Genomic DNA, 25,306 nt, shown 5'->3' on the forward strand with positions numbered 1-25,306 from the left:
ATAAACCATAATCATAGGGAGATCCACTATCTACTTTACCTATATAAAAAAAAACTGTCATCTAGGATCTTACCCTTTTAAATCAATGTTAGCTGTTTCTTAATAAGTTATTGCTAAATAGGTAGTCCTCCAGCATGCTCCTTAAGTATAATGCATTATTTTACTTATTACTGATGTTGGTTGCCTAGTTGCTTGGATCAAATTTGTCACTCTTTTAAAAAAAAAAAAAAAAAAGCTACTTAGGTTTCTTGCCTTCTGTCCTACAGAACTTCACTAATGTCCAATGATTGCTCGATGATGATAAACAGTGCCTAAAATATTTCTCCCGAATCTCATTGAGTAAAGTAGGGTTATTGATCATCTGGTCCAGGAAATCTGCCAGCCTTAAATCCCCTAATTTATCAAATACCTTTGAAGCACCAACCTCAAAAATCGCCAAAGATATTGGGTATACTCCAGAAATTAGCACTATCGACCTGGTGAATACTTGTAGAAAATATTCATTTAATACTTCAACTACTTTATCTTTGTGGTAAACCACTTTTATCGTTCACTATCGTTACACTATGGTTATCACTGTTATATCGTTACACTATGGTTATCACTGTTTACACTGTTGTATCACTACACGAGGTCGCCTCTTGTCACGCTGTTATACCTGGGCTGACCACTGCTGACTCCGCCCATGGCTCCACCTACTTGCCCAGGTATAAAGGTGGTCGACTGGCTGGTATTCCTCCTTGTTGGATCCGATCACCCACGAGGGTGGGCTCTGTTATTTAGCCAATAAAAACCTATAGTTGCTGTCTTAACTCGTCGCTTTTCATTGGATGAATTGATAGGTATATCAATCTTTTTAATATCACTTCTACTTTTAAAGTTCTAAACTTCCTCTGTATCTACTCTTTTTACTGTATGATATTATTTTAGTTTTATGCTCAACACTTATGGATATACTTATCCAAGGAGTCTTCTTGCATTTCTAGCTTCTCTCTCAACTTGCTTTCGGATATTCTCCTCCCCGTTTCTTTTTCATGTAGGCTTTATATAATTTGGTTTTCCTGGTCATTCCCATTTTCATTGACCTAGTCATCAGTTCTGGAAACTACTTATATAGCTCACATGTGTTTTTTTTGATCTATCAGTCACTCTTCTGTGGCATTCCATATAGGTAGTCAAGAAACAAGTGCATGAGGATTAGCGGGCAGGGCACCACTGAATTGGACCAAGACGATCAAGGGAGGGAGGGTGGAGGATTGTGATTGACAATCAGCGGGGGCTTGAGGGTTGCAATTCGTAATATGGGATTGGAGGTTGTAATGTATTTTCTTTGTGGTGGTTCCAAGTCACGCTCAGTTGGGCAGGTATCAAATAGTGATCAATTGGGGTACTTTTGCTGCTCACCGGGAAGGGCACTGTGGTGTATGTTACCGGTTTTGTTTCCAGCTGCTTTCCAAGCAATTGCTCTCCTTCTACAGAACAGATGACTTCCTTGTGCAGTTTTCCATTCCTCAACGGAGTTGAGTTTCTCTGTTCCCATCTCTAGCTCACTTTGTGTCCCTTTTAGTCCCCGTTAAACCATTTTGGATTTTAAATTATTTGTGCGCTGCGTAGAGGCCATTATGAATTCTTGGATGTTATTTGACAAGGGCGCTTTTAGTTCTGATTTTGTTTAATTAACAAATCTATTTTCATGTGCAATTGCTGACCAACAGTATTTTCTGTTGTACCTAACGATGCCAGTAGGCCACAATTGCTAATTATTCTAAGAAAGGAATTCATGGGGATTACTCAGGGTTCTGTTTGGGCCTGTCACTTAACGTTAGATGCTACCTCATTGTTTTTAATTTGTCATTTAGGCCTGTAATTTCCAATAGGAGGCTTCTTGCATGCGGATGCCTCCTATCGGAAAAAATCTACACACTTACCTGAAGGCTTCCGATGCTGGGCCTCTCCACAGTCGAAATGCGCAGGGCCCATATAGAACTGTCAAAAGTATGAATGGAGATCACCCCAAAAACACATCAAAACATTAAATACATTTTTAAAAAACCATCACGTTTTTAAAATGAGTTAAAATTACATTAAATTAAATATTTTAAACAAAAATTTAATTTTTGAAAAAAAAAAATTAAAGTTTTTTTACGGGGCTAAAAATAAACTTACCTTTTTTAAAAGTATTTTTAAATTATAAATGAGTGAGAACATTTTTTTTTACTTTTTTAAACTCTCATACTGGTAAAAGCAGACCTTATGCCTGCTTTTACCAAGCATAAGATTTTTAAGTGTTTTCAGCGGGCGAAGGTTCTGCAGAAAGCTGAACTCTCCACCCGCAGAGGCCCTTCTCCAGGACAGGCGTCCGATCTGTCAAGAGCGCGTACACACCCGCAGGCATCGGAAAATACGGGCAGTAAAATTAAGTTCACAGTGTCACCTACTGGTGCAATACCATTAGAATCCTCAGACTGCTCACCTTTTTAAATATAATAGATATTGATCTTGCAATCTCAATGACAATTTAAAAACCGATCCTGTTTTTCCCTCAATTGAAATATTTTCCAGCAGGATTTCACAGTGCCTTTCTCATTCCCCTGAAGTTTGCCTTTTTAAAATAGTTTGGCCCAGATTTTTCTGGCATTCCTGTGAGACTAATGGCAATCACCGTTATTTATGTGCAAATGGTACAGCAACTGCAGGTGAGGGGCAGATGTGCGGTTAAACTCAAATATCCAAAAGTTGCTGTTCAAGTTACTTTGCGAAAATGGCATCTCGCTGTCTGCTTCACCATTGAAATACCTTGAATGGTGTGAAGTTGCTGTTTTTGTACGATAAATATGATCTAAACTCGCCACAAAAAGTTAAGTCTTGTCCATTCCAGTCTAAGTACCCATTTAACGTTGTGATAAGTGTTAATTACTGCCAAACAACCTCTCTGGCACTGAAAATTAACTTTTAAAAGTATTCCTTCAGAATTTAATTGTAGTTGGCGATTTTAAAAAAATGTAAAAATTTAACATTAAAAAAAAACTTTTCCTTTCTGTCTCTTTTCTCTCTCTCCCTCTCTATTTCTCGTTCTGTACCCGATTTGACTTCTAATTCATCCACCCTAATTTACACTTCCTTCTCAGTCCTTGCACTGTTAATTTCACAACCCTTCAATCGGATTGGTTAAGGAGATACACAATTTCCTCTTGGTGTAATATTATCAGCTTACTCTTTCAGCAATTTGCCACGCAAAAAGTTTAAAAACCTAAACGTGCAAGGAGAAGTCTAACTAACGGCAGATGCTGTTAGATGCCCTGCTACAGCAAAGTTTGGCCCTAATTTGTTGCTCTCGTTCTGATTGGCACCGACTGCCAGATAATCTTAAATGTACTCACATTATGGGCACTAGTCCCTACAGATTTCACTACTACATTATTCTGATCATTAGCTTACATGGGAAAGTGTAAGGTGAAACAGTAATCTATAACACACAGCAGTAGACAAAGGGACTTTGTTTTGTACCAGATGTTATATCTGAGTAAGTTACCAAGAAATGTCAGGCTTTGGATTTCTTGCTATCTCAACTATCTCAGGAATTTTATGGTAATCCTAAATATTTAACACTGTATTAGACACCTGAAAGTTCATAATAGTAATTCCAAAGAGGTGGGAAGAGAGAGACACACACAATGTAAAATAATAAGTATTCTGAACTAATTAATGCTGTGGAACACTTGGGCATGATGCAACTCAAATTTGGATCATGTCCTTTGTACCTTTTTTGCAATATACTTTTAAATGAGGACACCAGTGTACTACTTGTAGGGAGACGTGTGCGAACACAGCCTAAAGTTCACATTGCTGCAAGGGAATGTCCGCACAATGTCAGAATGCTTTTTATGTTGGATCTTTCTTTGCTGTATCAAATTAACTTGAAATTCCCTTAAATTATTTATCTGCCTTAATGCATAAAATTCTGAACCAAATGGTATACAAATTGATAAGATTTAATTTTTAAAGGCTATTGGGCAAGATAGCTTTGCAGTGAGAGCTAAGTTTTTCACTAAAATGCTGCATTCAGAAAATGGGGCAGTTATAGATCACTTTCACCTGATTTTATAAATCACTTGATTATATTCATCATTCCAAAGATGAAAATTGTTCTTACCTAACAGCTTCTTCCCTCTTCTTTGCAGACTCTGTGATCTTTATAATGTCCAAGTCCAAACATCCTGGTTGAGATGAATTAGTGACGTCGTGTGATTTCCACTGGTTTCTGCAAGACATATAAGGCCAACGGGTCTCTTTCAATCGGTTTTCATCTGCCATTATATCATCCAAAATGTTTTCATTTTTAGAAAGAATATGGGAGGTGAGCAGTTGGAAGGGTTCACACACGGTTGTCAATTTCATGGTCTTCTTTCTCATGAGCTGTCTCTGAAACTTTCTGTGCAACATCTCAAAATCTGGTACTTTTGCATTAATCTGGGGTTTGAACTTCAGTTCTTGATCTGGGTCCCAACACATTGCTTTCCTCTTTTCCAAAAAGGTATTGTGAAGCATGCTTTTTGGAAGGGATGCATTGTGTAACATCTCTTGCGCTCTCACTTTCATCCTAATTGTTCTGTAGAACTCTTCCTCTTCAATCCTGTCATTGATTTTTTGATCATGAAGATACCTGGGGACTGGCTTCGCTTTAAATTTCTTTGTTTTCTTTACTGATATATCCAGGTCCTTTACTTGCATTTTTCTGATTTTTTTCTTTTCCTCCTCTCTTTCAAGAAAGTCAAATGGTTTTTGCATTGCCAGTAGAATCTCTTTGTTCCTCATCTTTACAAACCTCCTTCTTTCTTCATTCTGTTCTATTATTTCCTCTAACAGCGGGATATAGGTATGGGCTGGTACAGGGTTAGCACGGAATTTTATCTGGCATTCTGCTTCTTCCTCTAATTGTTTTCTTAGCATATGATTCTCTATTTCAATTTCCGACCTTGATTTGATCTTGTGCTTCTTTTTCTCAGCCTCTCTGAGGGTCATCTGGAAAGGTTGTGGTATTGTGATCTTCGGTGACCATTGCTTTTGCTCCTTTTTAATTATTTTCATTTTTGGTAAATTTGAGCTTCCGGGTTTCTGGGGTTTTTCACGTGAAGTATACACCTCCACAGAAAATTCATCCCACATTCCCTGAATTAGATCGTATCCACGGGACATAAGATTTTCCCCAACTATTTCCTGATCTTCATTGGGCATTTCTGACAGGCTCGAGTATGCAGTACTGTCTACCTCAGTTGGCGAGTAAGATAGATGGGCATCATTTTTCTTATCTGAACTCATTTTGCAGGTTGAACTATAAAAATTTACAAAAGTTTGTTTTTATTTATAAATTATGACATGTTCATTAAAACAACTTACAGAATGCATTCTTGTAAAAGAACATCTCAAGAGTTCTATACTGGGGGGAGGTGATGCAGAAAAGATTACATAGAATATACGGCACAGAAACAGGCCATTCGGCCCAACCAGTCCATGCCGACGTTTATGCTCCACTTGAGCCTCCTCCCATCTTTCCTCATCTAACTCTATCAGCACAACCCTCTATTCCCTTCGCCCTCATATGCTTATCTAGCCTCCCCTTAAATGCATCTATATTATTTGCTTCAACCACTCCCTGTGGTAACGACTTCCACATTCTCACCACTCTCTGGGTAAAGAAGTTTCTTCTGAATTCCCTATTTGATTTCTTGGTGACTATCTTATATTGATGGCCTTTAGTTATGCTCTTCCCCACAAGTGGAAACACTCTCTCTGTATTTACTCTATCAAAATCTTTCATAATGTTAAAGACCTCCATTAGGTCACCCCTCAGCCTTGTGAGTTAACATCATTGGCCCGTATTTTCCGATGCCTACGGGGTGTACAGGCTGTGTAGGGACATCGGACATGCCGGTTTCAGGCATGCAAAGCGCATGTGCTGAAAACCGGCATTTCCGACCTGTCAAGAATGCTCTTGACAGATCGCAAGCCTGACCTAGAGAAGGGCCTCTGCGGGGTGCGGGGAGTTCCACTCTCTGCAGAACCATCGCCCACAGAAAACCCTTAGAAAGGCGTAAGGCCTGCTTTTACCAGCATAAGAGTTGAAAAAAGTGGGGAAAAAAATGTATTCACTCATTTATAATTTAAAAGTACTTTTAAAAAAGGTAAGTTTATTTTTAGCCCCATATTTATTATTTTTTAAATTACATTTGTTTAATATATTTAATTTACTGTAATTTTAACTCATTTTAAAAACGTGATTAAAAAAAAAATTATTTAACGTTTTACTGTGTTTTAGGGGTGATCTCCATTCATATATTTGACAGGTCTATCTGTCAAAAATATGAAGGACGATTCCCTTCTCCTATTGGCGCCCTATGGCCACGTGATCCCAGGGACACTTGCAAACTGCATGCACCTCTGGGGTACATGGGCCCTGCACATTTTGAGTCGGGAGCCCTCAGGTAAGTTGGTAGATTTTTTTCCGATAGGAGGCATCCTCACACAGGAAGCCTCCTATCGGAAATTACGGGCCATAGAATTATGTTTCACAATTGCATTAGCTATCAACATTGATTGGGAGTAGAGGAGAATTACAAAAACTTAACTTGTAATAAATGCAATTTTTGATTAAAAAATCTTTGTAAAAAAAGTCTGAATGCTGAAATGCCCACATCACTTGGTAAAGAGGTTTACTTCAAATAATAAGAATGACATCTACTTTGAAAGGAAGTAAAAGAATTTAGCAGATTGCTTTTAGTAACAGTGAGGCTGCAAGGCAAAGTTGTTTTGGAAGAGCATTTCAGAGGGGACTGAAGATCAGACTCCAATGACAGAGTGAAGGGAGTGGAGATAAGCAGTAACCTGGGATGGGGTAATGGGTAAGTAGAACTTATGCAGATTCGCAGATTCTGGATTAGTTGGAAGTTTGTAAAGGGTGAAAGCAGAGAGGCTAGCAAGAAGAGCATTAGAGAAATCAATACTCAAGGTGATAATGGTGTGGATGAGGAATTCCGAAGCAGAGTGAGGTATGAGCACAAGTGGACAATGGAAAGCTCAGCTCAGGGCAGAAGAAGAAAATTGAGGTTGTTCACCACCTGGCTCAACCCAAGTGTGCAGTCGGTGAGGTTGTTGGGGTCAGTGCCAGAAGCACAACAGGATGGCCTCAGTATTGATGATATTGAGCTATAGATTCATCTAGGAAATTAATTTGGATGGGTAGCCGGATAGTGGAGTGATTATCCTGGACTAAGTGGCAATGCCAAAGAGATAGAGTTAGGTGCCATCAGTTTACATATGGAACCTGATCCTGTGCTTACAAATTATTGATATGTAGATAATGAATAAGAGAGGACCAAGGATGCAGCTGAGCCATACCAGAAGGATAATGTGTGGGCTTGAGAGGGGAAAATATTTAAGGACATGCAAGAGAGGTACATCGGAGAAAAACCACGTGCATAGTACCATGGAGGGGAATGATGGATGCAGAGGAAAATCGAGTGATCAATAGTGTTGAAGGCAGCAGAAACGTTGGCAAAGATGAGCAAAAACAGCCAGCTGTGGTAGACATCACAAATAATTACGCTAGTGATTTCAATGTGGGTTAATCGAAAATCACACTGGAGGGACAATATCACATTCAAGGAGCAGCCATAGAAAGGGTAGGTTAATGTGAAGGTAGAGGGGGCAACAATGTTTATTTGAAGAGAAAAGTGATGACTTGAATTTTCAAAGGGGGTAAAGAATACAATTCCTGAAGAAAGGGAAAGATTAACACTGTCAACAAAGGATAAGTTCTGGGGTCAAGAGCTCTGTTGGAAGGTAATTGAGGGGCTTTGTGGAAAAAGGAGTCTATAACGGCTGAGGGAACAAATGGGGTGGAGGTGGGGAAAAGAGAGAAGCTGCAACCTGGTGCAGGGTGGGGAAGAAAGGGATATAGGAAGTAAGAGGCAACCCAGTTGAATAGCCTTGATATTCGAAACAAAGAAGCCCATGAGCACTTCACAATTAGAATCAGATGCGTAGATGGAGGGTATGGAGAGGGGATATTAGAGGAGTCCATATATGGAGGCACAGAGCTGCGGGTTGTCCTTGCCCTCCAAGACGACCTTGGATCAATAAGAGGATTTTTCTAAGAGTGATAAGGCAACATTGGTTGAACTGGTCAAATCAGATCTGGTGGTAGACAGCCAAGCTGGTCGTATTCCAAATGTGCTCTAGTCCCTTACCCAAGGATTTCAGACTGCAGATGTGGGTTTGCATAGGGGGGTGGGGATGGAAAACTATTCAGGATCTCGTGGCAATAAGGCCACTGAAGATGGAGACATGGTAGTTATCGAGCAGGTCAATGAGGCACAGGTGGTGGGGCCCGAGGAGAGAGAGGTGTGAGTTTAAGAAGTCACTGATGACAGAGTATACTGATAGTTTTTCCAGGTGTGGAGAAAGAGATGGTGGAGGGGTTAGCCAGGAGTCTGTATGGTCAAATGATGTAATGATCAGAGGTAGTCCTATCCAGGAGAGACAGGAACCTAGCACAATGGCAGGATAGGAAGTCAGCAGGGATGTAATGATAGATGGGGTAGAAGGTTGCGAGAGGGTTGGAAAAGGAGTGTGAATGGCAGAGACCAGGAAGAGTGGTGGGCAGCCAGAGGTAAACTGGAAGAATAAGCTGCACTTATTTATTTTTGGGTGCAAAAATCAAGAGTCATAACGTCACAGAAGGAGGCCATCCGGCCCATTGAGTCTGTGCCGGCTCTCTGTGGAGCAATCCAGTCAGTCCCATTCCCCCGCTCTAGCCCCATAACCCTGCAAGTTTATTTCCCTCAAGTGCCTATCCAGTCTCCCCTTGAAAACATTGAATGTCTCGCTTCCACCACTTCCGCCGGCAGCGAATTCCAGGTCATCACCACTCGCTGCGTAAAAAAGTTTTTCCTCACAACCCCCTGTATCTCTTGCCCAAAACCTTAAATCTGTGTCCCCTAGTCCTTATACCATCAACTAGTGGGAACAGCCTATTCCCATCTAGCCTATCCAAACCCGTCATAATCTTGTACACCTCTATCAAATCACCCCTCAACCTCCTTTGCTCTAATGAAAACAAATCCAGCTTCTCCAACCTGTCCTTGTAACTAAGATCCCCCATCCCCGGAACCATTCAGGTAAATCTCCTCTGCACCCTCTCAAGGGCCTTCATAGCCTTCCTAAAGTGTGGTGACCAGAACTGGGCGCAATACTCCAGTTGTGGCCTAACCAGCGCTTTATAAAGGTTCAGCATAACTTCTCTACTTTTGTATTCAATACCTCTATTTATGAAGCCCAAGATCCAATATGCTTGGTTAACCACTCTCTCAATATATCCTGCCACCTTCAGGGACCTATGCACATTAACTCCCAGGTCCCTCTGTCCCTGTACACTCTTTAAAACTGCCATTAAGTGTATATTGCCTCTCCCTGTTCTTTCTGCCAAAATGCATCACCTCACACTTCTCTGTATTAAATTCCATCTGCCACTTGTCTGCCCATTCTGCTAGCCTTTAAGTAGTCTGCCTCTGTGGAACTACTGATAGATACTGCTGTTTGGTTGAAAACCGTATTGAAATAACATTTCGAATGACATCTATATCATAGTTACCCACAGATCTAGGAGCCAATAAAGTTTTTGTCATGAGTTGTTCATATCCTATATATCTAGTTCAATTATTTAAATGTTGCTGGTACAGGAAATTTTGTGTTATCCGGAGGTGAACCGTCCAGCAAGCTCGAGCCACCGGCAAAAATCAGGAACCATTTTTTATTCTTTTCGTTTCTTTTCTGTGCTTTTTTTGAACAGTCAAGCTCTGCAACGTCTGTAGCTAAGCAACAGCTTCAGCTAGAGACGATTGCCGACTGTTTAGAGGCTGTTGCTAAGCAACAGGGTTTGTTGAGTCATACGGAGATGAAAATCTCCGTATGTTTCAACATTAGCTCTGGAGTGTACGGCAGTTTTGAGGGAACGGCAGCAGCTCGGTCCCGTCGGTGCCGGATAGCACAAAGTTTCCTGTATATATTATATTGATAATTTCTCATATTTTCACCAATATAAAAAGACCCATCCTGCCTTGTATTTTTCTGTAGTGTTCGACAGCCAGGATCAATCTAATTTACCGCTGAACATATTATATTTAGTTCTCAATGTGCCTACCTGTAATATTCTGAAGTTTCACAGGGATCCTCTGATGCAGCTACCACACCTCTGACACAGAGTTTACTCTCATACATTTTCTCTAGTTTTGCCATAGTTTGAGCATGTGCATTTTTCAGTTCCTCTAATTTCTTATAGTAGTCTTCATCGGACATGCCACATAAACTACTGTGGATTATTGAATCCCCACCGTCCATATAATGAACTTGTCTGGGCTGCTCTGTTTCATTGGAATCAGGATCAGAATCATTTTCATTCTAAAAATACAGAAAATTGGTTAGCTAGTTCTGTTATTCAAAATTTACATCTGCCATTTCAGGGAAATACTATGCCGCTATTATTGTACTTTTGCCAATTAAGTTCGTAAGCTCAATCAAATGATACACTACATAAAAAAAGCAAAAAAAAACAAAAGGGAACAACACGGGGTTAATATACCAGAAAAGGCAGCACAAAACAAGATACAAAAACCAATGAATCGCTAACATATAGCTTAAAAATGTGGTAAATATAAATTCTGTTCTGCAAAACAAAACTGTATCAAAATAATTCTAAGATCAAGTTCAAGTTAGTTAGGTGATTCAGACAGAAAATAAAATATTACAACATTGTGAGGAGTAAAAAGGAAGTATATATATTTGAATAGAAAAGCGAGTACCATTAGGCTATTTTAAGCTCTGGTGATAAAGGGCTGAATATGCTTGCTGGAGACATGGCCAGAATCTAAATATTCACTGATATTTGAACTTTGCTATTCCCAATGGCAAATTAATTCTCATATGAGCATTCTTGTAGCAGGATCATAAGTCATCAACAGGATTTATCCTCTCGAGTCCACCTGCTGCTGACTAATATCCAACAGCCATGAGCAGTCCACACCAAATGCTCTTCCAGCAGAAGGACAAAAGAACAGAAACCAGATGATAGTGTAGATAAGTTATTACAAAGCAAAACATATAATTAACTTGGGGAAAGTAGCTTTTATAGTACATCACTGGACTCTCATTCAGTGAAGCCGGGTCTAAATCCCAGCCTGGACAACTGTATAAACTCAATTACCTTTTGTGGTAAAGTTTTATTGGTTCTCAAACAATCCAAAATATGGACCATTCCATAAATGTGGAACACGTCAAGTCAAGAGAAGAAATGGTAAGGAGATATATCCTGTCTTGCCAAACACTTCCACGTCAATTCAGAGCAACAATGATAGTAACTCTGAAGTTGTTCATGGTACAGACTCTCCCACCTTCTACAGCTAAAGAAAAACAGGTTGAAAACAGAAACCCACCAGTGTATTACACAATTAACCCACACCAATATACTATTACTTGTATTGTACCCAAGGCCAGCTGATGCCATTTAGTCAACTGTTTTTTTTTCAATATTAAAATGTTGCCTTTTCTTCTACAGATAACATTGGTGAACAGAAGTACAGGAAACTGTGTGTTATCCGGAGGCTAACTGTCCGGAATGCTCGAGCCACCGGCAAAAATCAGGAGCCGTTTTCGTTAGGTTTTTTTTCTTCTCGTTGCTTTTTTCCTCCTCGTTGCTTTTTTCCTCAACAGTCAAGCTCCGCAAGGTCTGCTGAAGCTATTGCTAAGCTACAGAGACGCTTGGACTGTTTAGAAGCTGCAACAGGGTTTGTTGACAGGTATGGAGCTCAAAAGCTTCCGTATCTTTCAACATTAGCGCTGGTATGTCCGGCAGTTTTGAGGGAACGGCAACAGCTCGGTCCCGTCGGTGCCGGATAGCACAACGTTTCCTGTAGCTCTTTACGCCTGTGCCAACAGAGCAGCAGAAAATCAGGAATGGTATGGACAAAATTGCTATGTACTCTGTTGGTGAATTTAAAACCAGCACATGATATATGAACTACACAAGTATCTATAAAATAACTCTTGTTGAATATGAAATTCACCGCAAGGCAGAACATTCTACATCCATTGACCATGAATCCAGGAATAGAATCATACAGCACAGAAGGAGGGCATTCTCTGAAAGAGCTATCCAATTAGTCCCACTCCCCTGCTCTTTCCCCTGCAATGTTTTCTGTTTCAAGTTACAGTATATCCAATTCCTTTTTGAAAGTTACTATTGAATCCACTTCCAGCAGTGGATTCCAGATCATAACAACTTGCTGTGTAAAAAAAAAAATTATCCTAATCTCACCTCTGGTTCTTTTGCCAATTACCTTAAATCTGTGTCCTCTGGTTACCCTCCTGTCAGTAGAAACAGTTTCTCCTTATTTACTCTATCAAACCCATCATAATTTTGAACATCTCTGTTAACTATCCCCTGAAGCTTCAATACTCTAAAGGAGAACAATCCCAGCTTCTCTAAATCACATAACTGAAGTCCCTCATCCCTGGTATCATTCTAGTAAATCTCCTCTGCACCAAGGCCTTGACATCCTTCCGAAAGTGTGGTGCCCAGAATTAGACACAATAATCCAGCTGGGGCCTAACCAGTGATTTATGTAGGTTTAGCATAACTTCCTTGCTTTTGTAATTTATACCTCTATTTATAAAGCAAAGGATCCCGTATGCTTTTTTAACAGCTTTATCAACTTGTCCTTCTAAGATTTATGTGAACCTCCAGGTCTCTCTGTTTCTGCACCCCATTTAAAAATGCACAATATAGTGTATATCGCCTCTCCTCATTCTTCCTTCCAAAATGCATCACTTTACACTTCTCTACATTAAATTGCAACTGCCCATTTCACCAGTCTGTCTATGTCCTCCTGCAGTCTGCTACTATCCTCCTCGTGATTTACTACATTTCCAAGATTTGTGTCATCTGCAAACTTTGAAAATATGTCCCCTATACCCAAGTCCATTAAGTACCAGGCATTCTCAAAATGTGAGCAGGAACACAATTTGTTATTCAATAAGACTTGGACAGTCTATAACCAACTTCATGACCTAGCCTGTGATTTGAGAGCAGACAATTTATCAAGGGCAATGAGCAGAATAGTTGATCTCTTACAGTAGACAGACATGGGCCCAGATACCGATCGCAGGCTTCCCGCAGGCGGAGAACTGCGATCTGGAAAAATCTTCGCCTTTACCCGAGGGCTCCCGGGACGCGCACAATTCCGCTGCTGGGCCTCTCCAAATTGCCGGTGCGCAGGGCCCACGTATCCCAGAGGCGCATGTAGTTCGCAGCGTCCCTGGGATCACGTGGGCCATGGGGAGCCAATCAAAGAAGGGAATCTCCCTTCATACATTTGACAGGAAGACCTGTCAAATATATGAATGGGGATCATCCCCAAAACATAGTAAAACTTTAAATACATTTTTTTTTTTTAAATCATTTTTAAAATGACTTGAAAGTCCAATAAATTAACTATTTTAAACAAAACTTTAAACTTTTGAAAAAAAATGAAAGTTTTTTACGAGGCTAAAAATAAACTTACCTTTGTTAAAGTATTTTTAAATGATAAATCAGTGGAAATGTTTTTTTTTTTTTTTACTTTTTTCAACTCTTATCCACGTCTGCTTTTATCAGGCGCAAGAGGGTCTCCTAAAAGCAGAACTCTCCGCCCGCAGAAGCCCTTCTCTTGGGCAGCCGGAGGATCTGTCAAGAACTTTCTTGACAGATCGGAAATGCCGGTTTCCAGCGCATGCCTGAAATCGGCATTTCCGATGTCCCTACGGGTGGGTACACAGCGCGTACCCACCCGTAGGGATCGGAATATCCGGCCCAATGTGTCATTGCTTTTGTTAAGAACTCTTTTTTATATTCGTTCCTAGGATGAGGGCGTAGCTGGCAAGGCCAGCATTTATTGCCCATCCCTAATTGCCCTAGAGAAGGTGGTGGTGAGCCACCTTCTTGAACTGCTGCAGTCCTTGTGGTGAAGGTACTCTCACAGTGCTGTTAGGGAAGGAGTTCCAGGATTTTGACCCAGCGATGGTGAAGGAACGGCGATATATTTCCAAGTCAGGATGGTGTGTGACTTGGAGGGGAACTTGGTGGTGAAGGTGTTCCCATGCACCTGCAGTCCTTGTCCTTCTAGGTGGTAGAGGTTGCGGGTTTGGAAGGTGCTACCGAAGAAGCCTTGGTGAGTTGCTGTAGTGCATCTTGTAGATGGTACACACTGCAGCCACGGTACGCCGGTGGTGGAGGGAGTGAATGTTTAAGTTGGTGGGTGGGGTGCCAATCAAGCAGGTTGCTTTGTCCTGAATGGTGTCGAGCTTCTTGAGTGTTGTTGGAGCTGCACTCATCCAGGAGAGTATTCCATCACACTCCTGACTTGTGCCTTGTAGATGGTGGAAAGGCTTTGGGGAGTCAGGTGGTGAGACACTCGCCACAGAATTCCCAGCTTCGGACCTGCCCTTGTTGCCACAGTATTTATGTGGCTGGTCCAGTTATGTTTCTGGTCAATGGTGACCCCCAGGATGTTGATGGTGGGGGATTCGGCGATGGTAATGCCATTGAATGTCATGGGGCGGTGATTAGACTCTCGCTTGTTGGAGATAGTCATTGCCTGGCACTTGTGTGGCGCGAATGTTACTTGACACTTATCAGCCCAAGCCTGAATGTCATCCAGGTCTTGCTGCATTCGGGTATGGGCTGCTTCATTATCCAAGGAGCTGCGAATGGAACTGAACACTGTGCAATCATCAGCGAACATCCCCATTTCTGACCTCATGATGGAGGAAGGTCATTGATGAAGCAGCTGAAGATGGTTGGGCCTAGGACACTGCCCTGAGGAACTCCTGTTGTGATGTCCTGGGGCTGAGACAGCCAACAACCACAACCATCTTCCTTTGTGCCAAGTATGACTCCAGCCAGTGGAGAGTTTTCCCCCTGATTTCCATTGACTTCAATGGGACACTGCACCAAATAAAGGCAAACAGCATAGCAGTGGGATCAATTAGATTATGCTCTGGGGAATTTACCCTTGAATTAATTATACTGGAATACTTCAACTGAAAGTAGCAATATTCCAAAGTATAAAAAAGGAAGTCTTTATTTCTGAAAGCAGCTAGTGAAATAACTATTGATATTTCCATTGACATAACTATTTCTCCTAGCAATGCCTATTGAAACGGCAGGAAATCTTGTCTGAGAATTGGATTATGCAATGGCAAGAAACAATCATATGATAACAAGACTAAATGTACAGTATTTATAATCAAAATTCAATTTAATTAAGACCTGAAATAAAGAGTAGATTTGCCTTTCTAAATCTAGGCTTTATTAACCTTAAAAACCCAGCAGCACATCTTCAACACCCAGTCCCAACCAAGGCTGTAAAGAACCTAGGTAGTGGAAAAGAGGGAAGTCATATGAAGTCAGAAATAGATGGTAGAAAGGTGAGAAGCAATAAGCAAAGGAGAGAAACACAAAGGGCCAAACTAATTCATAATGAGAGTGTGAAAAAAGCAAGCCTGAAGGCTTTGTATCTTAATGCTAGAAGCATTAGGAACAAGGTGGATGAATTAGTTGTGGAAATAGAGGTAAACAAGTATGATTTGATTGGGATTACAGAAACGTGGCTGCAGGGTGGGCAAGGCTGGGAACTTAACATCCAGGGATATACAATATTTAGGAAGGATCGGCAAAAAGGTAGGGGAGGTGGGGTAGCATTGCTGGTAAAGGAGGGGATTAATGCAATGGAAAGGAAGGATATTAACTCGGATGAAACGGAATCTGTATGGGTAGAAATGAGAAATAGCAAGGGGAGGAAAACGTTAGTGGGTGTGATATATAGGCCTCCAAATAGTAATATGGAGGTGAGGGAAGGCATAAAAAGGGAAATTAGAGAAGCGTGCGATAAGAGCACAGCTGTCATCATGGGTGACTTTAATTTACATATTGATTGGACTACCCAAATTAGTAAAAATTCTGAGGAGGAGGAATTCCTGGAATGTTTTCGGGACGGTTATCTGGACCAATATGTCGAGGAGCCGACTCGAGATCAGGCCATTTTAGACTGGGTATTGTGCAATGAGAAGGGACTTATCAGCAATCTTCTTGTACGAGGCCCCTTGGGTCAGAGCGATCATAATATGATCGAGCTCTCAGTCGAGATGGAGAGTGAGGAAATTGAATCAGAGACTAAGGTCCAGAACTTAAATAAAGGGAATTACGAGGGTCTGAGACGGGAATTGGGTAAGATTGATTGGGTGGTGTTTCTGGGGGGATTGACAGTAGAGAGACAATGGCAAGCATTCAAAGATAGAATGGAAGAATTCCAGAACATGTTTATACCGGTTTGGCATAAAAATAAACCTAAAAAGGTGACTCAACCGTGGATAACGAGGGAAATTAGGGACAGCATAAAATCAAAAAAAAGGGCATATCAACTGGCAAAAAAAAGCACCAGACCGGAAGATTGGGGGCAGTACAGGATATACAGCAAAAGAGGACAAAGGGATTAATCAGGAAGGGGAAAATAGAATACGAAAGTAAACTTGCAGCAAACATAAAGACAGACTGCAAAAGCTTTTATCGGTATATCAGGAGGAAAAGACTGGTAAAATCCCAAGTCGGTCCCTTGCAGTCCGATTCGGGAGAATATATAATGGAGAATAAGGAAATGGCAGACCAATTAAACTCATACTTTGGTTCTGTATTCACAAAGGAGGACACAAATAACCTCCCAGGAATATCAGCAAACATGGGGACTAATGAGAGGGAGGAGCTGACAGAAATTAGTATCTCTAGGGATATGGTGTTGGGTAAGTTGAGGGGACTGAAGGCCGACAAATCCCCAGGGCCTGATAAACTACATCCTAGGGTACTTAAGGAGGTGGCCCTGGAGATAGCAGATGCTCTAAGGATCATCTTCCGGAACTCCATTGACTCGGGAACAGTACCCGTGGATTGGAGGGTAGCTAATGTTACCCCAATATTTAAAAAGGGGGGTAGAGAGAAAGCAGGGAATTATAGACCAGTAAGCCTTACATCGGTTGTGGGCAAAATGCTAGAGTCCATTATTAAGGATAAAATAGCGGAGCACTTGACAAAGGGGAAAGGATCGGACAGAGTCAACATGGATTTACAAAGGGTAAATCGTGTTTGACTAATCTGCTGGAATTTTTTGAGGAAGTAACTGGTAAAATAGATGGGGGAGAGCCAGTGGATGTGGTGTACCTTGACTTCCAGAAAGCCTTCGATAAGGTTCCACACAAAAGATTATCATGCAAAATTAAGGCTCATGGAATTGGGGGCAAAGTATTAACGTGGATAGAGAACTGGCTGGCGGATAGAAAACAGAGAGTTGGAATAAACGGCTCGTTTTCGGAGTGGCAGGCAGTGACCAGCGGGGTGCCGCAAGGATCTGTCCTGGGACCCCAGCTGTTCACAATATATATAAATGATCTGGATCAGGGAATTGGATGCAATATTTCCAAATTCGCTGACGACACTAAACTAGGAGGAGGGGTGGGCTCTGATGAGGATGTCAGGAGGCTACAGTGCGATTTGGACAGGTTGGGGGAATGGGCGGATACGTGGCAGATGCACTATAATGTGGATAAATGCGAGGTTATCCACTTTGGGGGTAAAAACAGGAGGGTAGATTATTATCTAAACGGCAATAGATTGGGAGATGGGGAAGTGCAGAGGGACCTGGGTGTTCTTGTGCACCAGTCACTGAAGGAGAGCATGCAGGTGCAACAGGCGATTAAGAAGGCAAATGGTATGTTGGCCTTCATATCAAGGGGGTTCGAGTATAGGAATAGGGATACCTTACTACAGCTGTACAAGGTGCTGGTGAGACCGCATCTGGAGTATTGTGTACAGTTTTGGTCGCCCCATCTGCGGAAGGATGTTCTTGCCATGGAAAGAGTGCAACGGCGATTCACCAGGCTGATACCTGGAATGGCGGGAATGACCTACGAAGAGAGATTAAATAGTTTGGGCTTGTACTCACTGGAGTTTAGAAGATTGAGAGGGGATCTCATCGAAACATATAAAATTATGGCAGGCCTGGACAGGCTGAATTCAGAGAGAATGTTTCCAATGGCCGGGGAGCACAGAACCAGGGGCCACAGTCTAAAAATAGCGGGCAAATCATTTAAAACAGAGATGAGGAAGAATTTCTTCACTCAAAGAGTGGTGAGCCTGTGGAATTCCCTGCCACAGAGGGCTGTGAAGGCTAATTCAATAAATATTTTCAAGAGAGAATTGGATATATTTCTGAAGGCTAAGGGGATTAAGGGTTACGGAGAAAAGGCGGGGACGGGGTACTGAACTGGTAAGATCAGCCATGATCTCATTGAATGGCGGAGCAGGCTCGAAGGGCCGAATGGCCTACTCCTGTTCCTATCTCTATGTATCTATGAACTGAATTTAAGATGGCCACCACAAATCACATGACATCAACTACCAATGAGTTTACAGCATATATCTCAAGGCAGGAAACAGGCAACCAATCACAATACTTCTTACAAAACAACAATAATCATCACAAGACCACATGTTTATATGTTGTGAAATGAATGGGAGTAACTCAATAAGCAAAAATTGCAAACCATTTTTCATTCTCTGCTGCCTGTGTCCTAACTCACACCAAGTCCCGTTCACCCATCACCCCTGTGCTCGCGAACCTACATTGGTTGCCGGTCCACCAACACCTTGATTTTAAAATTCTCATCCTCATGTTAAAACTGCTCTATGGCCACGCCCCCACCAACCCACCCCAACCCCCTCCACCCCCCCCAACACCCTCCACACCCCCCAACACCCTCCACACCCCCCCCCCCCAACACCCTCCACACCCCCCCCCCCAACACCCTCCACACCCCCCCCCCAACACCCTCCACACCCCCCCCCCAACACCCTCCACACCCCCCCCAACACCCTCCACACCCCCCCCCAACACCCTCCACACCCCCCCCAACACCCTCCACACCCCCCCCAACACCCTCCACACCCCCCCCAACACCCTCCACCCCCCCCCCAACACCCTCCACACCCCCCCCAACACCCTCCACACCCCCCCCAACACCCTCCACACCCCCCCAACACCCTCCACACCCCCCCAACACCCTCCACACACCCCCCAACACCCTCCACACACCCCCCAACACCCTCCACACACCCCCAACACCCTCCACACACCCAACACCCTCCACACACCCCCCAACACCCTCCACACCCCCCAACACCCTCCACACACCCAACACCCTCCACACACCCCCCAACACCCTCCACACCCCCCAACACCCTCCACACCCCCCCCAACACACTCCACACCCCCCCCAACACACTCCACACCCCCCAACACCCTCCACACAATACAATACAATACAAATCGCTTTATTGGCATGATAAGGTACATCTTATGTTGCCAAAGCATCAAAATACATTTATGGTTGAACACATAAACGCGGTTCCATTCATACAGTGTATAAACAGGTATATCCCTGAGTTTATAAATATACATTCGCCTTGTTTATATATACTCTTGTCTTAGTTTACTGGTTGTCCCTCTGTTCATGGCAAGCTGTAACATAGTGTGCCGCCAGTGTTACACAGCTTCTCTCCTCCCCCAGTAGGAATGGGAGTTTTTGGTTGTCAGTCAGATTTCTGAATTCAGGGCATATTTGTGAGAATTTTTGGTAGAAATTCTCTCTGATGCCCTGATATTTTCCACAGGCTGTGAGGAAGTGCATCTCTGTCTCAACTACTCCCTGACTGCAGTGGGAGCATATCCCGTCTTCTCTTGGCAGCCTGGTCTGCCTTTTTCGATCGCTAGGCTATGTTCGCTAAGTCTGTACCTTGTCAAGGTTCTTCTCAGTTTGTTATCCTTTACCATGGTCAGGTAATCAGCTATGTTGTATTGTCTGTTTAGGGCCAAGTAGCAATTGAGTTTGCTTTGGGTTTTTGTTGTTTCTGCCCAATATGTCAGATATTTTTCCTTTTGCTTAGCGACGATTGTGTTGGGTCGAATTCTTTGTGTCACCCTGTCACTGTCCTGGGACTGGTTATTGTTAGTATTGTTATTAGTTACTTTATTGAGTCCCAGGACTAGTTGACTGAGGGTATTCTTCTTTATGGTCAGCTCTTGGCATTTCAGGGCGTCGTAGTGATAGCATTGGGGGTTGCTCATTTGTAGGTGATTCCAAAATTTGGTGGCTCTTTTTTGGATAGTGATTATTAATGGGTATTGGCCTAGTTCCGCCCTGCATGCGTTGTTTACTGTTTTCCTTTGAGTCCGGAGGATACTTTTACAGAATTCCGCATGTAGGATCTCAATTGGGTGTTTGTCCCATTTTGCAAAATCTTGTTGTGTTAGTGGTCCCCAGATCTCACTGCCATAGAGTGCAATTGGTTCAATTACTGATTTGAAAATTTTGAGCCAAATGCTAATTGGGATTTCTATTTGGATTGATTTTTTGATGGCATAGAAAGCCCTTCTTGCTTTCTCTTTCAGTTCATTCACAGCCAGTTTGAAGTTTCCCGTAGAACTGATTTTTAAGCCCAAGTATGTGTAGTGAGTGGTTTGTTCAATTTTGGTTGTTCCTACTGTGAAATCACCCTCCACACCCCCCCCCAACACCCTCCACACCCCCCACCCCAACTCGCTCCAACCCCCGACACCCTCCACCCCCCAACACCAACACCCTCCACCCCAACTCTCTCCACCCCACCACCCTCCACACCCCACCTCAACACTCCCCACCCCAGCACTCCCCACCACCCCCCCATCCAACCACCCCAACACTCCCCACCCCAACCACCCCCCACACACACCCCCATCCACCCACCCCCCATCCTAACACTCCCCACCCCACCCTAACTCCCCCCACCGCAACTCCCTCCACCCCCTCCCATCCCAACTCCCTCCACCCCCCTCCCTCCACCCACTCCCTCCACCCCCCTCCACCCCCCTCCCTCCAACTCCCTCCACCCCCCTCCCTCCAACTCCCTCCACCCCCCTCCCTCCAACTCCCTCCACCCCCCTCCCTCCAACTCCCTCCAACCCCTCCCTCCAACTCCCTCCACCCCCTCCATCCAACTCCCTCCACCCCCCTCCCTCCAACTCCCTCCCTCCACCCCCCTCCAACTCCCTCCACCCCCCTCCCTCCAACTCCCTCCACCCCCTCCCTCCAACTCCCTCCCTCCACCTCCCCTCCACCACCCTCCCTCCAACTCCCTCCACCCCCCCTCCCTCCACCCCCCCTCCCTCCAACTCCCTCCACCCCCCCTCCCTCCAACTCCCTCCACCCCCCCTCCCTCCAACTCCCTCCACCCCCCCTCCCTCCACCCCCCCTCCCTCCAACTCCCTCCACCCCCCTCCCTCCAACTCCCTCCACCCCCCTCCCTCCAACTCCCTCCACCCCCCTCCCTCCAACTCCCTCCCTCCACCCCCCTCCAACTCCCTCCACCCCCCTCCCTCCAACTCCCTCCACCCCCTCCCTCCAACTCCCTCCCTCCACCTCCCCTCCACCACCCTCCCTCCAACTCCCTCCACCCCCCCTCCCTCCAACTCCCTCCACCCCCCCTCCCTCCAACTCCCTCCACCCCCCTCCCTCCAACTCCCTCCACCCCCCTCCCTCCAACTCCCTCCACCCCCCTCCCTCCACCCCCCCTCCCTCCACCCCCCTCCCTCCAACTCCCTCCACCCCCCTCCCTCCAACTCCCTCCACCTCCCTCCACCCCCCTCCCTCCAACTCCCTCCACCCCCCTCCCTCCAACTCCCTCCACCCCCCTCCCTCCAACTCCCTCCACCCACCTCCACCTCCCTCCCTCCACCTCCCTCCCTCCACCTCCCTCCACCCCCCTCCCTCCAACTCCCTCCACCCCCTCCCTCTCCCTCCATCCCCCTCCCTCCATCCCCCTCCCTCCAACTCCCTCCATCCCCCTCCCTCCAACTCCCTCCATCCCCCTCCAACTCCCTCCACAACTACCCTATCCCAACTCCCCCCACCCCAACTCCCTCCCTCCACCTCCCTCCAACTCCCTCCCTCCATCCCCCTCCCTCCAACTCCCTCCATCCCCCTCCCCAACTACCCTATCCCAACTCCCTCCACCCCCTACCTCCAACTCCCTCCAACTACCCCATCCTAACTCCCCCCACCGCAACTCCCTCCACCGCCCCCACCCCCCAACTCACTCCACCCCCCCAACTCCCTCACCCCAATCCTCACATAACTGAAGTCCCTCATCCCCGATACTATTCTAGTAAATCTCCTCTGCACCCTCTCCAAGGCCTTGACATCTTTCCTAAAAAGTGTGGTGACCAGAATTACATAGAATTTACAGCACAGAAACAGGCCATTAAACTAAAATTTTACAAAATAGAAATGGATAGAACTAAAGCTTATTTACATGATTGGGAATTGTGGATGATGTTACCCCCTCCTTAGCCCAGAGTAACTGAAGCCAACTATAGCGACTTAAACCCTCAATCTCCTAAGAGGTGAATGCAGCTAACTAAGCTAATGGCCACCTGGCAGTAATCTAATCTAGGGCTCAGATGACATAATCAGTTAATAACCAAGCAGTGATCCCAGAGAAGCCCTGAAATCACTCCCTGGTATCTGTCTATAAAATATATATGCCTCCTTTTTTGGGTTAATGTTTGTTCTGACAGAGTATTCAACATCCTTGACATGTGAGTAGATTTACATGAAATATAATCTGCAGTTTATTACCAAGAAATGCCATACAATAAACACACTGTTATCATAGTGAGAATTTCTAGCTACATTCTTGATCAAAACTTCACCATTACAGTTACAACTTACATTAGATCACTGCCAACTAAACAACAACATTTATATATAGTGCCTTTAATGTAGTAAACCGTCCCAAGGTGCTTACAGGAGCCTTATAAAACAAAATGTGACACCGAGCCACATAAGGAGATATTAGGGCTTGGTCAAAGAGGTAGGTTTTAAGGAGCATCTTAAAACGAGGAAAGAGAGGTAGTGAGATTTAGGAAGCGAATTCCAGAGCTTAGGGCCTTGGCAGCTGAAGGCAAGGCCACCAATGGTGCAACGATTAAAATCGGGGATGCGCAAGAGACCAGAATTAGAGGAGCGCAGATATCTCGGAGGGTTGTGGGGCTGGAGGAGATTACAGAGAAAAGGAGGGGCGAGGCCATGGAGGGATTTGAATACAAGGATGAGAATATTAAAATCGAGGTGGTGTTTAACCAAGAGCCAATGTAGGTCAGCAAGCACAGGGATGATGGGTAAACAGGACTTGGAGCGAATTAGAACACAGGCAACAGAGTTTTGGGATGACCTCAAGTTTACGGAGGGTAGAACGTGGGAGGCTGGCCAGAAGTGCATTGGAATAGTGAAGTCTAGAGGTCACGAGCTCATGGATGAGGGTTTCAGCAGATGAGCTGAGGCAGGGGCGGAGTCGGGCGATGTTCCAGAGATGGAAATAGGCATGCTTAGTGATGGCGCAAATATTTGGTCGGAAGCTCATCTCGGGTTCAAATACGACACCAAAGTTGCTAACAGTCTGGTTCAGCCAGACAGTTGCCAGACAGAGGGATGGTGTCAGTGGCTAAGGAACGGAGTTTGTGGTGGGTTTCGGTCTTCCCAATATTTAGTTGGAGGAAACTTCTGCTCATCCAGTGGTGGATGTCGGACAGGCAACATGACAATTTAGAGAGAGAGAGTGTGGAGAGGTTGAGAGAGGTGGTGGTCAGAATAAGGATTTAAATTCAAAAAGACTTAACTGCCGTGATTTTTAAAAATATGTACAAGGAGTGGGGTACTGGTTCTTCTTTTGAAGGAAGGTGGATTTAAACAAATATTTTTGTTGACAAGACATAGCCAACCCAGACATTTAGATAAGACAATTCCAGTAACTCTGCCGTACGTTGGTTTAAGAAAATCACATCTATTCGAACAATTTTCATTCTTAAAAGTAAATATTTATAAAAATGCCACTTCTAACAGTGCCCTGGCAATGCTGCTCTGCAGCTCCATATATCCGTTGTCAACGACAACGCGGCCGCCCTGCATCATCGACCACATCGTACCCAGCCCCTCCCTTTTACCGCCCCTTCCCTCTCTCAGCCTCTCCCCCCGCACCGTCCCCTCCAGACTCTCCTTTTACCTCCACCTCACTGGCTGCAGCAGGCGGCTCCGGGCACCGCGCCATTCTCAGGGCCTGGGCATCCTCTCTCTCGTACCGAGTGCTGGGTATTCTGGTCTGCGGGTGAACAGGAGTTTTGATGCAGGAGGTGATGAGAAGCGAGTGTCTGTGCGGACCCTGCATCCCGGCTCCGCCGTTAAACCGCCGCCGCGCGGGGCGGGAATAAACAGTACGGACAGCCCACAGGGCCAAACGGTCGTGCTTACAGCGCGATTGTTCTACCCCTGGCTGTCTTGTTATATAATGTAACAAGTTGTCGCTGTTTACTTATAGTGTTTTAAGGCATTTCCAAATTCATGGATAACTAACGATGGAGAATTTTGCTCATAACAACACCCTGTAATAACCAGCTTTTAGACGGATTATTTGCTGGTTTGTCTGCAATCAAGATTCGAAATCAGAAATGTTATGAAAAGACATCCGTTGCAGACAAATAATCCGCCTAAAGAAAGCGGACCGAAATTGATACAAGTAGTAATTTTTAATTTATCCTTACAGATCTGGAATTTTGATTTAAATCGACAATCGAACTGCAAGTCTGGCATGTGTCACTTTATAGTATTAAGTTCAGTCGGTAACAAACAAGAATAGACTTGAAATAACAACAGAAAATGCTGGAAAAACTCAGCAGGTCAGGCAACATCCGTGGAGAGAAATTTGAGTTGACGTTTCGGGTTGGACCCTTCTTCAAAACTGGAAAGAAAAGAAACTAGATCGGAGGCAGGGCTGCGATCGGACAAAAGAATAAAAGAAACAAAATTAGTAAAAGAGATTAGAAGCTAGACGAGATGGTAATAGGCTGGGATTAGGTGTAAAGTGTACTGGCAGGGCAAAAGATAGCTGCCAGGTGTGAGAGAGAAACAAAAGGAAAGGGGGGGGGGGAAAGGAGTGGAACAATTACAAGAGAAAATGAAATGGGGGCCGAGCTTATGATCTGAAATTGTTGAACTCGATATTGAGTCCGGAAGGCTGCAGACTGCCTAATCGGAAGATGAGGTGCTGTTCCTCGAGTTTACGTTGAGCTTCCGTGGAACA

General features: G+C 44.2%; 1 protein-coding gene across 1 annotated transcript in view; it reads right to left on the reverse strand.

Annotated features, from left to right (window-relative positions):
* Positions 1-24,961, reverse strand: part of LOC147121243 (protein FAM161A-like) — a 46,249-nt gene extending 21,288 nt beyond the window's left edge. The window contains 3 exon segments of the mRNA XM_085981453.1: positions 4,154-5,332; positions 10,199-10,455; positions 24,233-24,961. Of these exon segments, the coding sequence (XP_085837579.1) occupies positions 4,154-5,332; positions 10,199-10,455; positions 24,233-24,394 (1,598 nt within the window). The 5' untranslated portion in view covers positions 24,395-24,961.
* Between the last annotated feature and the right edge of the window lie 345 nt (positions 24,962-25,306).

This window comes from Somniosus microcephalus, chromosome 3 (genome assembly GCF_052327205.1).
Source record: "Somniosus microcephalus isolate GS21.2 chromosome 3, FLI_Smic_1.0, whole genome shotgun sequence".
In the NCBI taxonomy this organism is placed as follows: Eukaryota; Metazoa; Chordata; class Chondrichthyes; order Squaliformes; family Somniosidae; genus Somniosus; species Somniosus microcephalus.